The 22,862-nt window shown below is 36.7% G+C and overlaps 1 protein-coding gene across 1 annotated transcript in view; it reads left to right on the forward strand.

Annotated features, from left to right (window-relative positions):
- The first annotated feature begins 202 nt into the window (after nucleotides 1-202).
- LOC117988672 (G-protein coupled receptor Mth2-like) overlaps nucleotides 203-22,862 on the forward strand; it is a 98,391-nt gene continuing 75,731 nt past the window's right edge. Inside the window, exon 1 of the mRNA XM_034975837.2 lies at nucleotides 203-761. Within this exon, the coding sequence (XP_034831728.1) occupies nucleotides 261-761 (501 nt within the window). The 5' untranslated portion in view covers nucleotides 203-260. The remainder of the gene's footprint in view (nucleotides 762-22,862) is intronic.

A 22,862-nucleotide genomic window follows, 5' to 3' on the forward strand; every position in this document is an offset into this window, starting at 1 on the left:
ATATCTACCTACCAAAAATTAATAACAACATAGTCCCACGTGCCGATGGGTGTGATCATTGTGATGTTAGCGCTTATCAAACAAATCATGACACGATAAGCGATGTTTATCTTGTCCGAAGCGAGCGAGCGCCGCGCGAGGTGCGGCGTTGATGTCGAATGCGAGGGCAGTGCGTAGCTCGTAGCGCGTTATCGGGAAAGCGCGGGAAAAGCGGCGGCTATCAGTTTCGTACCTCAGTAGGCTCTCGCCCGCCGCTGGAGATGGACGGGACCGCGCGTGCTCTGTTTCTCGCACTCGCGGCAATCACGCTCGCGATCGTGCGCGCCCACATGTCGCCCGCCTCCCACGACAACATACTCCGAATACAACTCTGGGACGCGGAAGGACTGAGCCGGGAATCCGCATCTACGGAACCTACGTCCACGATCCGCAATAGACATCGCAAAGTTAAAGTTAACTTGGACGCCTTGTACGATGCGATGATGGGGGATGAGTATCACGGTGGTGCAGAAAGATTTGCGAGGCATAAAGTTAGGCACAAGAGGCGGCGGCCCCGGCAGAGCGGGACCGATCTGCCGTGGAGGTTCCACTCTGGCTCAGGGTCACTGAACGTGGCGGTGTTCGATGACGACGTACCCTGGGACGTTATCGAGGGGAGAAACTCTGGAAGCGTGAACGCAAGTGCTGTGAGTGATTCAAGTGCCCCAGTGAATGTGGAGCGAGATGTGTCCCCGCCGATGACACTGCGTCAGGATGAGGAGGTAATGATTTAGGGCAAACATGCCTCATAATACGCCATTCAATCTTATAGTCGCCTCGAGGTGGTTAATAACTATTCAATGCACATACCTACATACCCAGTGCTAACACCGCGAGCTCTTTTATTCAGGCCTCCCTTACAGTTTAATCCTTGAGGGGCGATGCCTTGATAAAGGTGAATACCCTTCATTGTTTTTAAAGTATGTTTTTCTTGGTGAATGCAGATGGTATCGCGCCGGCCGGCGTCGAAATGCTGTGAAATATTTTTAAAGGGAAATTCACTTTTATCAGCTGATTTATTTGTGATTACGAGAGAATTGAATGTTTGGTATGAAAGATAAGACCTCGTGATATTTTCGTAGTCTGTTATCGCATATTGAGTAATAAATTAAAGGAAATTCACGGAAGTAATGCTTATCAATGATCTTCACTTGATAGCTGTTAAGTATGTCTGAGGCAATCCTGTTAAGTTTGAAAACAATTTCAATTGCCTACAATTCATAGCACCAATGATATTACTTCTAACGCCTTTCTATTTTATTAAATAAAGAAAAGTAAATAATATAATGTGTTTCATAAAAAGTATAGACTTTTTATGAAAAGTATAGACTTTTTATGAAAAGTATAGACTTTTTATGAAACACATTATATTATTCATAAATAACCCGGTACGCGTACGCGTATCCGATCTCGTAGCAAAGTTTTGGTGAAAATTTTGCGTAGGTAGACGTAACATTGAATAGGAAAATTTTGAGTGCGGATATAGAGCAAAGGCTTACCTGCCTATGTATGTCCTCTACAGTAATAAATAATGATACTTTACCTATACCTTATTATCTTTTGCTTATGAGTTTATACTAGACCTATTGTAAGTTGGTTCCAAATTCCATACTCTAATACTGCTTACAACTACAATTTTCTAATAAATAAAAGTCAAAAACCAGCCAAGTGCGAGCCAGGCTCGCGCACTGAGGGTTCCGTACTACAGTCGTATTTTTTCGACATTATGCACGATAATTCAAAAACTATGATGCATAAAAATATATAAAAATCTGTTTTAGAATGCACAGGTAAATCCCTTTCATATGATAACCCCACTTGATATAGTTATCATACTTAGAAAATTGAAAATACTAATTATTATTTCATGACCACAAATTTTTTTTTTGTGTGATGTAACCCTAAATTCACGGTTTTCAGATTTTTCCCCGAATGTCTGCTACAAGACCTACCTACCTGCCAAATTTCATGATTCTAGGTCAACGGGAAGTACCCTGTAGGTTTCTTGACAGACAGATAGACAAAAAAGTGATCCTATAAGGGTTCCGTTTTTCCTTTTGAGGTACGGAACCCTAAAAAGTAAATAAAAATATTCATATTGTTCAAGGTAGGTATTAATTAACTACAGGACTGTATTCTTGATACCTAAAAGGTATTAGATAACTTATCACTGCCTTATAATAACGATTATCAACGATTCAAGTTGTGGTAAGACTAACTACGCGATTGATAAAGAACAATAATGCTACAGCTATTAGATTAAGATCCTGTATTGTGTTTTTTCAATGTTTACTTTGTGTTGTGTGCAATAAAGTGTAAATAAATAAAATAAATAATTTACGTAACGTAGAAATAGAGACCTATCTAATAGTACCTAATAACTAAAATTTAGTAGTGGTAGCCTAGTGGTTAGGACGTCCGCCTTCCAATCGGAGGTCGGGGGTTCGATCCCGGGCACGCACCTCTAATTTTTCGGAGTTATGTGTGTTTTTAAGTAATTAAAATATCACTTGCGTTAACGGTGAAGGAAAACATCGTGAGGAAACCTGCATGCCTGAGAGTTCTCCATAATGTTCTCAAAGGTGTGTGAAGTCTGCCAATCCGCACTTGGCCAGCGTGGTAGACTACGGCCAAAACCCTTCTCACTCTGAGAGGAAACCCGTACTCTGTAGTGAGCCGGCGATGGGTTGATCATGATGATGAGGAACTAAAATTTAATGAAATGAAATAGTTTAGGTAGGTACTTGTTTGTTTACTGTACCTAGTAGGTATTTAACTATGTATTTAGAAGATTCATCAAATGTTTTTAAATTCGTCCGTAAAATAATGACCAATTATTTTACTATCCATATAGGTACCTATCCTACGTTTCATTATTTATTATACATGTGAAAGAATTCAATCTCGCCGCAGCCAGCAGAGCAAAGGGTAGACGTATTTTTTCCATGGATAACTACAGAAGACCTGCAGAATGACACAGGCCACTTTTATCCTTAGGAAACGGTTTCTCCGGGATGGTAGGTATAGGTTACATTTTTCACATCTTTATCCTTTAATCACGCACCATTGAATCAACGCGATTTTTCGCATCGGTTATACCTACTTAGTTAAAAGTCTGGCAAGACCTAGACTACTTTTTATCCCGGAAAGACAGAGTATAGGTACCTACCTAAGCGATTTAAAAAAAACTAAATCGAAGCGGACGAAATCGCAGGTATCATTTAAAAAATTAATTTAAACGGACAATTGAACTATCAACTAAAAAATAAATTAATGGTAATTAATTTTTTATTCGATGTTGTTACGAAGTGTGATGTGAGTATCTGCTAGTTTGTTTAACTAAGTAGTAGGAACTCGAACTCATAGTGCTATTTGCATTTCCAGACCGACAGTAGACACTATGTACCTACCTACCTACCTACACCGCAACATCGATACAAGCAAGGAATATCTAAGCAACGCAAGGGTGTAACTTCTGTGACATTCCTAGTGTTTCAAGATCGTTTCAAGCCAAAGCTTAGGTATATCTACCTACCTACCTAGGTGACTGCGTGCATGACCAAATATTATTCGCTCTCGAACGTGAGAATTAACCGGACCGGACCGACCGAATTTTGATAATATTTTACAGGTAAAAATTTTAGTGGTGGAAAAAACTGCTTTTTCATGAATAACATATACTTATGTAAATAAAGTTTAGGGAAATTTTAAAGCGGCAAAGGTCCATGTGTCTACTAACCCTATCTTATCTACTATGAAAATTTTATAATTTTCTAAAATAATTTCGACTAAGTAATGTACCTAGATACTAAGATCACTTAATACAGGGCAATCGACTAAGAACCTAGTTACATAGAAATCGTTTCAACATAAAAATACTTATATCAATATGCGTACATAGTGTCGGGCACACTTTAGTTCTACGTAACCTAAATAAATCTTAATATTTTAGCAGCGCCAAAAAATCCAATTAAGTATAATGAGGCCGTAACGAAAAAGAACTACATTACTACCAAACAGCGTAATAAATCCGCCAATCCTGTTTATGTTTCCATGTCTACAGAGTTAATACATGGAAACGTTAGGGGGACGTTCTAAAGTTAAATAGGATATAAGAAGAAGAAGGAAAATATTAGGTTTTAATGAAATGTTTATTTCAACGACAACTCGTGCCACTTTTAACTATGATTTATCAAGACTATTCGGTTCGGAAAGCAGTTGCTATTGAGGAGAGCCACCAAGAAACATAGACAGATAGATAGGTCCTTCTACCTTCCTAATAAGCCGTGTATTAGTTTTTGTAAATTGTAGTTTATTTTATTTTATTTTAATAAGCTCTTATTGAGTTGATTTTAAAAATTTTAACACATTATCTATACCAGTAATAGATACCTAGTAGGTACCTACCTAGACAGCTATGCCACTATGCAAGTCCGCACCGCATACAAGCGTTAGTTAGTAGGTAATTTACTATTTCCGTCGAGTTCCTGTCATAACGCTTTTAAAACAAGCTTTCAGCACCTTTCAGTGTCCATCTCTTGCTTGACTACTTTGATTACTTATTCAACGTCGCCCACTCTATAGTTAGTTCACTTCACTCTGATATTGTCACGACTCACGAGATAGTGTTGCGAACCCTTTACAGTTTTGACGTTCGACCTTTAAACAGATTGTTAACCCTATTGTAGCAATAGGTTTAACTTCCGAATATTATAATGAATGGTCATTTTTTATTCGCTTTCATAGAACGGAAAAAAATTCCAACAAGTGTCCATTTTCTTTTGGGTAAGAGGTCGAATATTTTTAAATTGCAGACACATCTATTGAACACAGGGGGGTTTTAAAAATAAAGCTTTAAGGTCTTAATAATTAATCACATAGGTAAATCATATCGCTGTTTAGGTAACATGGCCATAAAATTGCTTTTGCACCCTACATTAATTAATGTCGTTTGCACTTTGCACATCATATCCCTACAAGGCTACAAGGTCTATTTTCGGCATACTTAGGGACAAGCGAAGTTAGGGACAAGTGGCTTACTGTAAGTTGTCAAAAATGGCAAACCAATTTTATGGTCGACTATAACGGGAAATCGATACTGACATTTCTAAAATGACCAACTCATAGTGAAAGGCACCATAACTTATTGATTATTAAAAAATCATACCCATTAAATAGATGCAATCATCGGCGGATCAATTTGCCCTTGGCATTTAAAGGGTATCGAGAAATGAGAGTACGGACGTCCATTAAATAATGAAAGTAGACTTATAAGAGCTTGATCCATCGAGATAAGTGCGTCAGTTAATGTGTTTAACAATACAATACTCGCAGCTGAAAACAAAAAAACTTTGCGCCATAAAATTCATCAGTTTATTGATTAAAAAACCGGCCAAGTGCGAGTCGGACCTCGCTCTTTTAGGGTTCCGTACACAATAATATATGAATAACTTAAACATATTTTGGGTACTAACTACCTACATATAAAAGATAAACTATTTATACAAACCAGCTGTTTTCATTAAGTTATAAGTACGATCTCAGGTCTCATGAATGCCATAAAACAAAACTACCTAAACATAATATTTCCATCGATGTAGAGGTACATAATATTGCATTCAACCAGTTGTAAATTAATTATTACTTTATTTTCTACGTCATAGCAATACGTTTTCGGAAAATAATAATACATGCGTTAAGTAAATAATATGTGAATTTTGTTAGAGATAGTATATGGTCTGTGAATTCTAGAGTGTAGGTCATAGTAGATTCTAGTTTCAAATTCGATTTCCCGAATTCAAAGTTCAAAGAGAAAGAGGAAATCAAAAAAAGTCTTCGAGTCACTGGGCATCGCAATATGATTGGGGATTCGATTGGCTATCGGGTTTATCGAATATGTATCGAGACGTCTGGTCTGGTGTTGTGTAATAACTGGTCGGCGGCAGCCCTGACCGCGTGCACGCCCGCCGCCCGCAGGGCTGTCGCTAGACGCCCGATCGCCCGGAAATTAGGCACAAATCAATAATTTCCCTTGCTACGGACGATATAAAACAGCAAGGCTTGGGCAGACGTAACGCGCCACGGTATCGTATGAACATCGGGCACGCCGCTCCTGGAACGACATACCTACAGGTAATTTGTAAAAGAGAGTTCACTTTGTTAAGCTCGTGTAGGTAACGGGTTGCTGCTGTCGTTGACCTAGAAATGCGCAAAGACTTTTTAAAAATGTTTTCAAAAACATTCGAAATGAAACTAGAAAACATAGTTTTGTTTGTGATTGGTTGGTAGCTAACTCAAAATGGTTAGCGCCCACTGAGATTTTTGCCTCTAGGTATCATAAATTTTAGCCATTTCAGTGTGAAGACCTGCCGTATAGTTGCCGCGGCGCTTCGTGTTTGCCCCAACTTTAATTCCCTTACTTCGGGCAATATGAAACACTAATAGTGTCTGATTGAATCGCTCACCCTACGTGGATTTTGTCCGCGCGAGTTATTTGCGCTTAACTTCGCTTATATTATGAAGTACTTATAGGTACCTACTAGATGATAGATTTAGGTTTTCAAAAGTCCGGTGAGAACTTTGATTTTCCGGGATAAAAAGTAGCCCATACCCGTCCCCGGGCTATAAGCTAACTTGGGACCTTTAATAAATAGTTGAAACTTTTAATAAACGCTTTCATATTAAAAATTATTTCGAGCTTTTGTCCAATTCTTTTGAGCTTTATTACTCTCAAAAATGTCCTGATTCAGATTCTTATTAAGATACACAATATTTATCACCGACCGTAAGCTGCACGTTAAGCATTATTTGCCTATTTACTCTGAAATTGCCTACTTCATTGTAACAGACAAGTAATTTGATTTTATTGCCACGATAATGAAGGCTGTATTTTAATTAGGTTCAATGAAACGCGTTATTGTTACTGACAATAAGAGTCTTGTTTCAAAAATTTATTTAACGTGAAAGTGCCTTTTGAATTGCCTAATTGCCTACTTAGTCTTTGGGAGATCCTCAGGATCTTAATTTTTGTCAAAGGAATTAATTTGGAGTTAAAGATTAAGTTTCATATTTTGCTATATCAACCTGGTTAAAGTCTAATTCCAAGGTTCTTTCACTATGACAGCCCCTGGATCCAACAAGTTTTACTTACAATCATGCGAAACGTGGTTCCGAAGCATTTTCATCACTGTTAACCTGATAAGAAAGTCAGTTACTCTGATGTATGCTCAGAGTATCCCTGCGTGATAATTGAGGAAGTCTTTAAAACCAAAGTAACTGACATAGCTACATGAGTCGCAAAGCTAAGGTAGCGAAACTCGTACCTAGCTCGAAGGGTAGGTAAAGCGCACTTTGATTTAGCTCAAAGTTAAAGTTTAGTCAAAGTTAAAATGTCACAGATTTATGTAGAGATATATACGTAAATCTGTCTCCTTTGAACTCTGTCATAAGTTTTTTTTTAATTTATAGACTAGAGCTTGGCTGCAATCAAGTCTGAGCCAAGTCAGAGTACGCTCTATGGATCTTACTCTAAAAACCGATGAAAGTTGGGGAACCAAGGCGCTGGATTGGCGACTTCGCACTGAAAAACCCAGCGTTATTATAAGTCCCACAAATTGCTATTGCGCTGGAACTTTGTCTCATTAACATTAAAATGTCATTTGACGTATAAGTATTTAAGTAAAAATATACCATCAGCTCGAAACTTCAGTCTAGTGCTGACGTCACTAAAATGGCGGCCACGCGCATTAGAAATTTGCGGGACTTATAGTTGTTCTACTCGCGGCACAAGACTGTTTTTTTTTGTCTTTGAAGAAGATCTATTTCCAGCGCTCGAAACCGTCGGCGTCGGTTGAAACGGCGACATAGCGACCGAAAAGGTAACGTACAGCAATATCATACAACAATAATTAGATACAAGTATTTTGGACTTTCTGGTCTGACACCAATAAATAAAGTAGGTAAATGTGACTGGGAAATCTTAACCCAGTATTTTAATTAAAAAGTTAGGCATATACTTACTTAAGTGCTGGTATAATTAAACGATTTACCATATTGGCTGAGTACAGGTTTGCGTATGGTATTGCTATGTGCAAGTAGCTTCTTTAACCAGACATGTCGTCTGACTAAAAACCGCTGCGGCTTGAAATGCCATTCCTTGTGGTACCAACGTATGGGTGTAATTATACTGACAGCGCGATGTTTTTTTTTCATAACTACGTGAATTTTTAATCATCCGTGGAACAATGAATGTATTCTTGAAATTTTTGGATCTATAGGTAAGCGAATTTATTTTATTACCTATACTAGATTTTGCCTGAGTCTCTGTGCATTTTTTTTTGTCGTAAAGTTCTGACACCGGTACTTTATACTACCATTACAATCTAGCCGTGCATGATACAAAATATTATATTATATTACTTATTTATAGTCTAAGCATTTGGAGATAATGTAGCTATTTATCTATCTGTGGAAGAATTTTTGAAATTAGATGAGTAGTTTCAGATATTATCTCTTACGTCCAAACTTACAAACGACACCTCTTTATAATTTTAGTGTAGATTGCAATCATCATTAAATCTTTAAACATTAATATCATCATCATCATCATCATCATCATGATCAACCCATCACCGGCTCACTACAGAGCACGGGTCTCCTCTCAGAGTGAGAAGGGTTTTGGCCATAGTCTACCACGCTGGCCATGTGCGGATTGGTAGACTTCACACACCTTTGAGAACATTATGGAGAACTCTCAGGCATGCAGGTTTCCTCACGATGTTCTCCTTCACCGTTAAAGCAAGTGATATTTAATGAATTAAAACGCACATAACTCCGAAAAGTTAGAGGTGCGTGCCCGGGATCGAACCCCCGACCTCCGATTAGAAGGCGGACGTTCTAACCACTAGGCTATCACTGCTTCTACTTCTACTTCACAAAATACATATTTTTTTTTTATTTTTTTTTTTCCTTAAGGTTGAGTGCCAATAAGCTACTCAATTATATTACGATCTAGCCTAATATATGACTAATAAGTAATTTTATTTTAACCTAAACTTATAAATTATCTTATATACTAAGAAATTGTCCACTGACGCATCTTAGTCTTTCTTGGTTAGAGATACACTTTGTTCACGTGTTCTTTCAGCACATTACACTATGTACACTATCACTTATCACTATACACTAATTCAAAAGGTTTGGTCCTTTTTAGTCTTTTCACTGTCTCCGTTACGTCAAGCAGCTGGATTGCTTCAACGTTAACGTGGTGGTGAAGCCTATAGTCGTGGGCTTTGGCAAATTTGGTGATAACTTTATGGACGTATTCAATTTGAAGAATACATATATGACTACTCATTAAACAAGGAACAACAGCCATTTATTTTAACCATGAATTACCAAGCTCACGACCAGCGGCGGTTGCACGCAAGTCCATTTTAATTAATAATTACACACAGGGATCTAGGGTCTAATTTAATAATGCCAGTCTTATTGCAGCTCAGACTAAGTGATGGGCGATGTGGCGTGCACAGGGTACAAAGCCAGGGTAGGCATTTGTTAAGTTGGTACTTATTTATTGGCAGGTCATAATGAAGAATAAGTACTGAGCTAGTTCTACTAGGGTAAGCAGTGATTTTATGCCTCTATGACCTGCACGCCACTGCCGATGGGCGTCTTGAGCTTTTATGTAAATCGATAAATAATCATAATAATTCAAATAGAGAGTGTTGGTTAAACATTGTAGGATGTGTTAACTTAAAAACCTACTATAATAATTTTCGCGAATAATTATCTAGGTAATACCAAGAATATTTTTCATAATGATAAGGTTGAAGAAAAGAAATATAGAGTCTCAATGTTTTTAAATGGGTATAATTTCATTTACCATAGAGAAAACTTCGGGGTCCTACTTGGAAGATAAGGTCCGATGTGCGTTTAAACTTTAAAGCAAATATCACTTGCTCGGAGAAGGAAAACATCGTAAGGAAATCTGCATACCTAAGCTAAGAGTTGTCCTTCTCGGCGGTGTGTGACGTGCAATAAAGTTTGGCACCCTTTATAAATCTAAATTGAATTTTAATTTAGCAAAAATTTTTGATTAACGGCAAAGTAAATATTATATTTAATGTAAGTGTTCAGAACGTGTGCATATTATGAACGGGTGAACAATATGCACAAGAACATCCAGCGTGCTGGATTGTGACCTAAAACCTTCTCATTCTGTGAGCAGACCCGTGCTTTGTACCAAGTCGGTGTGCAGCGATGGGTTAAGAGGATGCCGAAGACCCATGATTATCCAGTGTTAAATTTTTTATTTGGTAATAGTAGTTTCCTCTCACAATAAAATACAACTAAAATGGCTCTAAAACACGGTTGACTGTTCTGGTAATAGATAACTTAGTTATTCTAGACTTTTTTCCAATTGGGTACTTGAATAGTCGACTTAAAATCGATATTACTAAAATTCGCCGTCCTTATAAGTATTACACGCAGAAAATATCGTTTCGAGCCATGGATCGGCGTCGTATTTCTATTTTATCTCTCCATCAGCCAAATTACATGTAGCACTTGACTTAACTTTCAAGTTCAAAAATTATGATGTTTTCGCGTGACCCATAACTATGAAAAAATGTTCCTCGTGCTTAAACTTGCTTATTAATTTTTATGCGTTTTTTTGTTTTCTTTCTCTTGATCTTGATTTAGAATTTGTTAGGTGTAATATTTTGGGTCGTTTATTTGAACAGTACATGATTTTTTCAAATTACACTAAGTAGGTACTTAATTTATGTTAGCACCAAGTGTTATTCACACCCTTGGACGATCTAACACCGAATTATTATAGCTGCCATAATTAGAAATTGTTATTAATACAATAATTTTAAAAGAAGGTGACCCATAAGTTTTAGTTTTTATAATTTTTTTTTAATTTGTAGACCAGCACTTGGCTGCAATCAAACCTGCTGGCAAGTGATAAAGTAATGCATAAAAACTTGGACAGACAGACTTCATACAAAACTTTATCCTAACATACCTGCGGACCACTGATACTGAAGTACTGTTATTATATCTTTTGCGATACTGATCATAAGCAGTCGTGTTTTTCCTGTGGTTAAACACATTTAATATTAATTGACTCTAAAAGAAAAAGAGTCAGATAAAATGATGATACCTTCCAAGTACTCTGTATGAGTAGGTATTTACTAAAGCGTATAACATTTATTTATTGCCTGTCTCTACCATCATAAGCGAGCAAAAAGACAATGCTTAAAATATTTTTACACGATTACAATCGATTCGCATAAAGAACGTTGCGTCGATAATAAGTTGAAAATATGTAAAGATCTCCGATAGCGACTGTTCGTCGAATCGATTCGAGTTTAACTTCGAGTCACGTAGATAAAAATCTCGTTACTCGTTGAACATCTGGACCACTTTTCTTTAAAGAAAGATCACATAAATACCAACTTGAATACCTACCTTAAAAACGTTAGGGAACGAAGTACTTAATTAGTTTTTATAAAGGAAATTTGGCGAGATACAGACATTTTACGAGATGGTAAATGTTTTCTATTTAATTTTCGCACTCAAATTATCATCTGACCAGGTTTCAGAGACCTTTTTGTTGCAAGTTTCGTTTTGAAAAAAGGTGCCAATGTAATGATGGATGACCTTATGATTTATTACGACTAGCAGTTACCCGTGATTTCGTTTGCGTTGAATTTAATTTGAATAAATCAAGCATATAAACCTACCTCGTGCAATGTTATAATAATGATGAACTGCATTTAAATAATACACATAAAAAAATATTATGATAATAGGTAACAAATAAGGTAGGTAATGGAAAGGTAGGTAATAGGTAGGCAAATACTACAACAGCCTTTGATTTATACAGGGTTACAGGAAAACAGGACACGATCCCGTTAGGGGGTTATAGTAGTTAGCTATCAAACGAGCCCTAAAGTGCTTATGCGAAAGTGTATCGTTTTCGAGTTATTCATTTTTTTCTTGATAAAGGGGTGTTTGCCACTTTGAAAATTAATAAAAAAAAGGAACAATGTATTTCATCAGATTTTTTTTTTATTTCTTGCTAGTACATATCCTTGTTAATAATAAACAGTTATAAAACAAGAAGAATCTTCAAGCATTTTAAAATTACAGCCCAAAAACTGTACAAGTTTTCGATTTTTAAATTTAATTCTTTGAATAACTTGCAAATTTTCTGTAAAAATTACTATGGCACTTATCCTGCGGATTATTTTAAAAACTTCTACGTTTCGTTAGCTATCCATGATATATATCCATATCCCCTATGATCGTGTCCTATTTTCCTGTAACCCTGTATATACTAAGTATTTAAAAAAAGAGCAAAAAAATACTTAAGAATAGAAGGAAGAATTTAAGATGGAAGGTGACCAAATAGACATGGATCGAGAACCAAATAGAGATAGAGAGCCAGTGTTATTGTACAAAACTATGCCTTGAATAATAATCAAACCCTAAGCGAGGATCAAATCTTATACTTTGACATGCATGGTAACATGCGTATTGTAGCAAGCAATTTCGATGTCAGACGTTTAATTTGCATTTAACTAGGTACCTAGACTAGCCTAAAGTTTTATATTACTCATGAGGTAAGCTGTTAAAAATAGACATTTTGTAATTGAGATAACAGTCCTTTACTCCTTTGATTCACAAAATGATTACAACGTGATTTCAATGAACGTTTAATTTTTTCGACCTCGCAACAAGTTGGTCGTGCACGGCAAATTTATTCTCATTTGAACAGTCACATTGTCGTTAATCATTATTAAATCTGTTAATGAAAATGTATCATTTTGTACACTTTTTTAAAGTAATTAATGAAACATAATTTTATTATTTTTCGGACAGGGTCGGTTCGGGTCAGTTTGCCGGCGGTGCGAGATACCATTTTGTTACCTCTCAGGCCCAATTTTTTTTTCATTTAGGTTTTTTTTAAGATCCTCATATTATTAAAATGTACCTACCTAGCAAAAGTTGCCTGTTGGAGAATGCTTTAAGCAATAAGGCCACTTTTGCATACAATTGCCCTCAGAATAAATATATGTGTCGTATTGAAATGTTAGGGAACTGCCATATCTGCGCGGACAAGACGCCTGCCGCAGAAAAACTCTCAAGTCTTGAAAGCTCTTACGCCAATTCAACAGCATACCTAAGTAATTTTACTAATTTACTTTATTTATTGTAGACCTCGAAGGGCTTGGTCAGGGAGACGCGTTTTGCATTTTCTCCGGTTATGGAGAAGCCGCGCACGTACAAACGCAAACTTATTGCTAAGTGTCGCTAAGAAGACGCGTGGCGTTTGTGCGGTGCGGTGTGCGTGGGGAACATAGACGTGGGGAACAACGATGTCTTCCGCGGCGGACCGACTGATGTGACCGCCCGACGCGACACTAGAAGTGACGCGTCGGGCGGTCACACTGACGAAGTCGTGGACTATCAGCTACTCTTGAATAAAGCCTACGCATTCAGAAAGCTGAATAACTTACCAATAAGCGTAAAGCGTTGTTTAAGAAGCAGATCGAGTTACGATTATTGCTTGCCCATTACACGTGCAGTAAACGTTTATTGCATTGTTACCGCACGTTTATGAGAAGGCTTTGAAGATACCTTTATTCCATATAACTGTAGGAGTAGATGGTAACTTTAAATTAAAGTTTAAATTCAACGTTTAACCCATCTTCTAAAAATAAATTTTAAATTTTAAATTTACAGTACAGATTTTTAATTCAGTTTCAAAGTCTTTATAGTGGGTAATAGGTATAATTTCTTTGTAAAGTCAGCTGCGGCTAAGCGTTTGGTGGAAATCAACTCAATTATCTCTCACCGACCTCCTAATTACGTAAAGTAATGGACCGAATAATTTCTTTAATGCCTTAAGAAAAAGTTATTTGATTACGCGCCCATTTTTCAATCGCTAAGTGTTTGGCTAAGGAACAAAATATTCGACAGATTTTGTTTTGGAAATCCGTCAAAATGTCAAATTTAGGGAAGGCCTACCTAATAGGCTTGTGAGGGCCAGACTTATTTTATCTTATCGTATACGACATTTTATAAAAGCTGAAAGTTACTCTGCGTACTGGCCCCACCACGGTCGAGGAACGATCAGCGACTATGAAGTTTGAATCACGGTGGCTTTAGCAGATAACAGGTAACAAAGACGTATAAAATCTTTCGTCAAAGCATATAGTCTTTTTTTTTAAATATTTTCTTCATGCATCAGTACACTCAGTATCGTGGCAACCTCCTGCCAGACACCCAAGGGTGTACTTGATTATTCATTCAAGATCAATTAATTCCTTCGAGTTTCGTAATTCAGACTTCCTTTTCTTTAAAATTTTTCATGTAGATAGGTACCTACTGTCTGATTTTTGGCGGTTGCATGTTGCATGTGATAGGCCTTAAACCAAAAAAGCCAAAGCTGATCCTTGCTAATTTCCCGCGAATATGTAGAGTGCTGCATGTTTGACGGCATTGTCTTCAGTGTAACTCAGTGCACGGTGGCTCCAAAAGTAAAAAAGTAGCTGTTTTCTAGCTTATATGCCGTTTGCTTTGTATGAAGTAGGTGTCGCATTTTCGAGATCACTCTGTTTTAGTGTGAACCCACTACGGCTTCGCACGAGCGGAATTTTTGAAAATCAGTGAGGAGTCAAAAATCCTAAAATACACGACACTTTTTCATTTTTTTTATTAACTTTAAATCGTACCTACTTAGTGTGATTTTCTCAGACTTTACTTTGTGGTAGATGTTAAAGTAAACTTTGATTTTGTTTAAGTCTGAACAAAGTCAAAGTATCGCTTTATATATCTCAGCTTTAGACTACATCCCATTTAGGATACCTATTTTTGGATAAGATCATAGTCATGAGCTAACTTTTATCATGTAAATAAAAAACCGGCGAAGTGCAAGCCAGACTCGCGCACCGAGGGTTCCGAATTCGGGTATTTCTTTTGACATTTTGCACGATAAATCAAAAACTATTATGCATAAAAATCTGTTTAAGAATTTACAGGTAAAACCCTTTCATATGATACCCCACTTGATATAGTTATCTTACTTTGAAAATTGAAAATACATTTTAATTTTCTTCTTGTGATGTAACCACAAATTCACGGTTTGCGGATTTATTCCTTTACTTGTGCTGTAAGATCTACCTACCTGCCAAATTTCATGATTCTAGGTCAACGGGAAGTAGGTACCCTATAGGTTTTCTTGAAAGACACGACGGACAGACAGACAACGAAGTGATTCTATAAGGGTCCCTTTTTTCCTTTTGAGGTACGGAATCCTAAAAAAGTATAATTTGTACAGCAAACAATGTTAAGAGTCTGTGAAGTAATAAAATTATTGATGAGTTCCATTTAATTTACGAGTAGAATATAATAAGCCTCATAAAACTGTTTGCTTAGAATTTATTAAGTTCTTATTACAATAATCAATAAAAGCTGGCGGGTACGTTTATTTTGTATTGAGTAATAAACTAGTGTGCTATACATACCTATGTATTACAAATGACTTTTGATGATTATAATTTTAATTTACTATTACGAGTAGGTAGGTTTAAAATGTAATAATAACGCTATATCTTACATTACCTAATTATTATTTGTGGTATATCCTTTTTTATCATTTTCTTATCTTTTACCTGAAAGTATGAAGCAGTTTAGAAACTAATTGTTTCTTTGATATTATTAAGTGGTATCTTATAATTGATATCCCGGAGGGATAAGATCCGAAATGAAGAGATCCGCAGGAGAACCAAGGTCACTGACATAGCCCACACTATTAGCAAGCTGAAGTGGCAGTGGGCAGGCCATGCCTGTCGTAGAGGCGATGGCCGTTGGAGCCGGAAAGTCCTTGAGTGGAGACCGCGTTTAAGCTAGCGTAGTGTGGGACGCCCTCCACCACGAGCGATGGACCGATGATATAAAAAGGCTGGCAGGAAGTGGCTGCGTGAGGAAGGCTGAGGACCGGGTGTGGTGGCGCTCTTTAGGGCAGGCCTATGTCCAATAGTGGACATCCTCAGGCTGATGATGATGATATAATTGGTAAATAGAAAATTAATTGTCTTTAAATTAAATATATACCATTTGGACGGCGTATATTTTTTGTAAATATAAATTTTTTAGTGATAAGTTTTTCTGTATGTTTTATTGTTTTAAAATTTTTATCATTTTGCCAACTAATTTTGATGTAGTTAATACCAATAAAAAGCTTTTATAAATTAAATATTAAAAAAATTCACTTGTTCACTTTACTGACTAACCCTAGACCTAGAAAGCTGAAATCTTGCACAGAGTTTCCCTTTATAATAGAGAATAAGATTGGATGTTTCGAAAAATAGGAATTTTTATTATCGTCGAGCGAAGCCGCGGGAGGTTGTTAGTTTTTGATAACAATAATGTCACTACAAAAGATTTTAGTTAAGTACATATTTATCGATTTCTAATTATTGCAACCGCACTTATAATATTACTAGAAATATATCGATAAGTGACATAACTGATATCATATCAAATTCCCGTAATTTAGTCCCTGCTTCACTGTTACCTCTGGTACCAACTAGCCCGGATTCGAAATTGACCCTGCAGTAGGTAAAGTTGAAGCAGCCTGATCTAAGATTCTATATCTTATCTCTATTAGTTTGGGATGAGTAAAGAACATTATACCTAGTAAGATGAGACGTCATAGGATGAATTAAACCTAATAGGATGAGGCGTTATAGGATGAATATAGGATGATGACGGAACAACCCTCCAAATCCAGCTCTCGTATAAGAATGAAGTTTAGTCCATCCCTGGAATATTATGGTACATTCTATTCAACTGTATACCATGGAAGCAGAGTTTCTTCACTATGCTAATACTGACTTTTGTTTACTGGCAATACATTACAATGTATCTAAACAGGCTCCGAAAGGATCGCGTTCTGATGGCAATCTTTATTACTAATGAAGGTAATTTACAGAGCATACGTTAACATGTTACGAAGATAAGTAATATTAAAAGAACCTATTATGCTTATTAGAAGACGCACGCACGTCCGTGCTAGACAAGTTTTTGTAAACATTACCATATTCATTTACATGTGTGTTCCAAACAGCCCCCCGATTGTGTAAGAAAAACGTATTCATGGGAATCGTAATCGTTAGCAAATTCTGCCCGTTGATTGGCTGTGAAAAAATGTGAACAGCGAATTCAACCAATCAAGGGGCAGAATTTTATAACGATTACGATTAGGTACGATGAATACGTTCTTACACAATCGGCAACCTGCTCTTATAAATCATCATCATTATACCAACCGATCATACAACTGGTACATATCAACCGATAGACATCAACTGCAAGGCGATAGGTCTCTTGTCAGAATTTCCTCACGCTACGGGTCTTGCATCGCCTGAAATGAACATAGATGAACATTTTGAAATATCATTTTGCATGCGTAAAAATAATATAAAAACTAGTGATCGAAGCCTAAGCTGTCAAGGCAACAAGGCACATGTCAAGTCTTTGTGGACAAATCGCTACCTACAAATGTTATTCGCTTTACGAATTAAATCACTAAAGAAAGGGTGAAACCTATCTCTATGGGTGAAACGCTATGACAATGACAGTAATTAATCAACTGAACCTAAGTGCATTCCGGAAACATTCGAAGAACAATAACATAATTAGTCGCATCATAACGCAAGTTATTTATTGTCCGCTAACAATTCCAATGATTGCGAGTAACCACCCAAGTTGGACCATAATATTATAGTCCGTGCTTATGACGTCACTCTATCGCGTATCGCCTACTGCCTACATATTTGAAGCGGAAGAACTTAATCAGTCGCATCATAACACGGATTATTTTACTGTTCGGCAGCAATTCTACTGATTATGAGTTGCACTTACCAAAACATAAATGAAACTGGTGAAACTAAGCCCTGCCGCACTTTTTTGCGACGCACTCTTTCCTCAATCGCATCTGTCATCAATTTAATACGCTTCATCAGAAAGATCGACAGCTAAATATTTTTAATTCTACGACAACCTGCTTTCGTCGTAACGTCATTATCTCCCTACGAAAGGGAGCTAATTAATCAGTTTGTAATGAGACTTAACCGATTTAACGTGCTAATTCCTTATTACATTTTGCTTTACTTTACTGCCTTTTAAAGTCATAACATCATTGTACCTAAATCTTTTGTACTAGCCAGTTGTTAACGTTTATGCTATGTGTCCTTTAGTTATAAATCCTTTTGTATGTAAATACTTGTGTATGTGTAAATGTTGTTGGTTAGTCAAATAAAAAAAAAATAAAAAAATAAAACCGGACTGAATAGTCTGGGCCTGAGCTGTCACCACCCACATGTTTAGAGCACAAGAATTTAATTAGTCGCATCTCAACGCAGGTTATTTATTGTCCGGCAACAATTCAACTGATTGTGAGTATCAACCGAAGTTGCACTTCCCAAAATGTATAAAACCAGACAAACTGGACCGTGTAGTCTGGTTCTAAGCCGTGACTCTACCGCCCACACGTCCATAGCACAAGAACTTAATTAGTCGCATCTCAACGCAAGTTATTTATTGCCCGGCAACAATTCAACTGATTGTGAGTAACTAACCAAGTTGCACTTCCCAAAACGTATGAAACCGGAGAGACCCGACCGTGTAGTCTGGGTCTAAGCCGTGACTCTACCGCCCACACGTCCATAGCACAAGAACTTAATTAGTCGCATCTCAACGCAAGTTATTTATTGCCCGGCAACAATTCAACTGATTGTGAGTAACTAACCAAGTTGCACTTCCCAAAACGTATGAAACCGGAGAGACCGGACCGTGTAGTCTGGGTCTAAGCCGTGACTCTACCGCCCACACGTCCATAGCACAAGAACTTAATTAGTCGCATCTCAACGCAAGTTATTTATTGCCCGGCAACAATTCAACTGATTGTAAGTAACTAACCAAGTTGCACTTCCCAAAACGTATGAAACCGGAGAGACCGGACCGTGTAGTCTGGGTCTAAGCCGTGACTCTACCGCCCACACGTCCATAGCACAAGAACTTAATTAGTCGCATCTCAACGCAGGTTATTTATTGCCCGGCAACAATTCAACTGATTGTGAGTAACCACCCGAGTTGCTTTCATAATAAGATAAATGTATCTTACAAACGAGATGAATGTAATATTGGTCATCGATTGGAGGAATAGACGTTTTTATTGAACTAGACGTAAGGAGTTGTTTGAATAGTTTGGTGTGCCAGTGTAATTTTATTCGTCTGCTTTTTGCATTCAATCTGAAGCCCAGGATTCAGGAACGTATGAATACTATGTTTTCTTTAAGGTGATATCAGACGGTTAATTTCTCTGTTGTCATCAATTCTTCATACTTCATTCGAAAATAAATGAACTATCTGGACACAAAATGCACCATAAACGTGGACGTGGACGAGTATCACCATAGATCATTTTAAAGTTAAAAAATCGCCTTTTGCAGAACGCCTAGCGACTAGCGACTACATAATTATTATCATACCTACCTTAGCCAAGATATAAAAATGCATCGTTTGAATATACTTATGTCTTGTGTCTATAATTAAATACCAGTTTAATTTATTCTGACAGATCATATTTTAAAAGTTCATTTTAGTACGACCATAAAACCATGATTAAAACAAAACGACTTAATTTCCCTTCAAGCTTTCAATGCTAATTTCAACATTGGAAATTAAAAGAAGGTATTTTATGGATGGCCGTTAAAGTGTATAGGAACGAATTTAAAGCACTGTCATAAACATGTATCCATTTATAATCTGTACTTACGTGCAGTGCTACAGACCTCCTGCAAGTGTGTACAGTAACGATCTTTAATCATAGTCATTCTCAACGTAACAACGTACAAGTCGGTACACTCAGCATCAAATATTATGCCACAGAATACTTAATGGTAGCTATCTTCAGCGGGGTGACACGCTAACTCAGTAAATGATAGCCACCGAGCTCATTCGACATTGGCTGGTTCTACACTGCTGTTTCACTGAGTGAAATTAAAATATTTTTTCGCAGAAAACCTTCAATGGATTAAAAATAAATGGTTCACAATCAATTAATACTTGAGGTACAAAATACGGTTCTTCACAAATCTCAATAATTGAAAAATCTATAAAGAATAAGGAAGGTAGGTTAAGGAAAATAGGTATGAAATTTAGACCACTCGGATTAGGTTATGGATTTGTTATTACTTGTTTGTTATTATATACTCAATATTAATTTTTATTCAGCTAACTTTTTAACATAATAATATGAAAATTGCTGCGAATATAACTACAAAATTCAACAAATCTTCTATTAATTGTGTAGCAGGCCCATTTAACGTATTGGCTAGCAACAAATTACTAGATATTTAAAAAGTAAAAACCTAAAATTCTAAATAAAGAATTGATTAAAATATTTAAACAATAAAAATAAAATGTCCTTTGAGTTCTTACAAGCAGTGCATATTTTATGAACTTCACATGATTCTGCAGCCGACTGTATAAAATACAAAGTGAGAGATAGGACCTGCTTGATATTCCGTGAGACCAAACAATGTGCTTACCGAGCAATTTGTCACACGCATGTACATGACGATATGGAAACACCTGTGTTAAAACACTTAGTTTTTATTGCCATCGGAACATGGTCGAGAATCCAACAAAGAATAATACACTACCATTATACCTACAACACTTGTCAAGAAGTAAGGCCGTAAAGTGAACACGATTAATAGTATGTTCACAAGTCTCTGAATGTAAATATGGAAGTTGTATCGTATTTTAGTTTATGTAAATTTAGGACTCTATATTTCATCAGATAAATTGAATTCCTACATACATTGTGAGTACAGTATTTTATGGGAGCCATTGCATTACAATTCTTGTTATTGTCTTCGTATTAGGTACAATGCCAAGTATTTTGCGCGTCCGATAAGTTTAATGTCATGGAATAATATATATTTTCTTCGTATCAGTCAGAGGCCCTTATACAAAACAAATAAATGCGACTTTTATATTGTTTTCATCTCACTAACTTGGAAAGGCTTTCTTTGTCCTTCGAAATCTGCGTGGAAAAGTCCATTTTAACCGCTAGCGTGGAAAAGTCATTTAAAATTCGAACGTCACAAGCTATGGCCTATGGACACCCACAATCCACATCTATTGTACCTACGTAGGCACAATAGATGTCGGTGCTCATGGATGGCGTATCTAACTTTTTTCTTTCTTTTAAAAAATACTTACCACAATCTTGATAGAGAACACGGGCGCTACCATCAAAGAACATAAGTGACTGCTTAGTACCTACCATCTCCCAAAATAAGATGATTGAAATACTCATGCAAGGGGATAAAAATTGCAAAGCAAACAAAGCAGACAAGTAGCGTGGCGGGTAGGACGTCGTCTCGTCACTGAACCACACTGAACTAACAATTTATGCATGGGCCTAATGGAGCGCTCGATCGCTGTTTGCCCGGCTTTGTATGAAATTTTATCCGCAAATGTAGGCTTCTTGTCTTGCCGTAATTTTATCATATTTTACGTCATGTCAATATATACCTTATTAGGTAAGTTATTTGAAACTATAAACGGCTACCTTCTTTAGTAATATTTTCGATACTTTCTTTCTAGCATAGGGCTGCCATAATTGCTGAGAGGACGACCGGGACATCCATTCATATCATCATATGCATACTGATACTGAAAATTCGAAAGTGTCTGTCTGTTTGTTACAGTTTGTTGTGTTGGTAATGTTGTTGAAACATGAACCCTAAAAACATTACACTCTTTTTTGGTCAGTCGTTAACAGTTTTTTAAATCGCAGAAGTGGTCAAACAAGTTAGGTATCTACTCATGCAATAAAAATGCGACATCATAACCGACCAAAAGTCTAAAAGATCTCATAAAACTTTATTAAAATTCTAAAAGCTGAACTATTTTCCTTCATCCATGGTCCTTAATGTTAGGCTGCGACTCTAAAGAAACTCCGGCACGCACTCTCGTTTTGTGAGGACCGATAAAAGGCAGAAGGGATTCTAGTTATAGCATTCCGAGTCCCCGAATGTTCCCGACAATAGCTTTTACTCGCCATACTGGGATAGTGAGCTTCTAAGCAGAATATTTTTTTGGGATCAATTTGTAGTGTTGAAAATAAAGGACAATGAACTTTATTAATTATTAGGTTTGGTATTATTATAAACTTAGAAAAATATTTAAAGCTGCGATAGCCCGTCCGCTCCTAATCGAAAGTCGGGGGTTCGATCCCGGGCACACACCTGTAACTTTTCGGAGTTATGTGCGTTTTAAGTAATTAAATATCACTTTCTTTGACGGCGAAGGATAACATCATGAGGAAATTTAAAAAACCCATCTCACTCTGAAAGGGGACCCGTGCTCTGTAGTGAGCCGGCGATGGGTTGATCATCATGACGATGAACAAAAATACCTAACACCTACCTACTAGCTTTTCCCGCAACGTTGGCCGCTGTTGAAAAATATTATAATTAGGTATAAATGTAACTTAAGGATTTAAAAAATCCGGTTTTTTAAAAAAATCCTTTGTTCGTTATAGAGAAAATCTATACAGTAGGTACATGTAAAACCCAAGTTTCTAGACCCAGAATTTGAACTGTATATACCTACGTCGTTGATATGTAGTATTTACTCGTAGGTCTACTATCTCTTTTTATTACTATTATAGAAATAAAAAGATTTTGTTCCCACTAAAAATTTATCTAAGGAAATTTTGATCAGGCCAA

Source organism: Maniola hyperantus, chromosome 15, assembly GCF_902806685.2.
Source record: "Maniola hyperantus chromosome 15, iAphHyp1.2, whole genome shotgun sequence".
Lineage (NCBI taxonomy): Eukaryota > Metazoa > Arthropoda > Insecta > Lepidoptera > Nymphalidae > Maniola > Maniola hyperantus.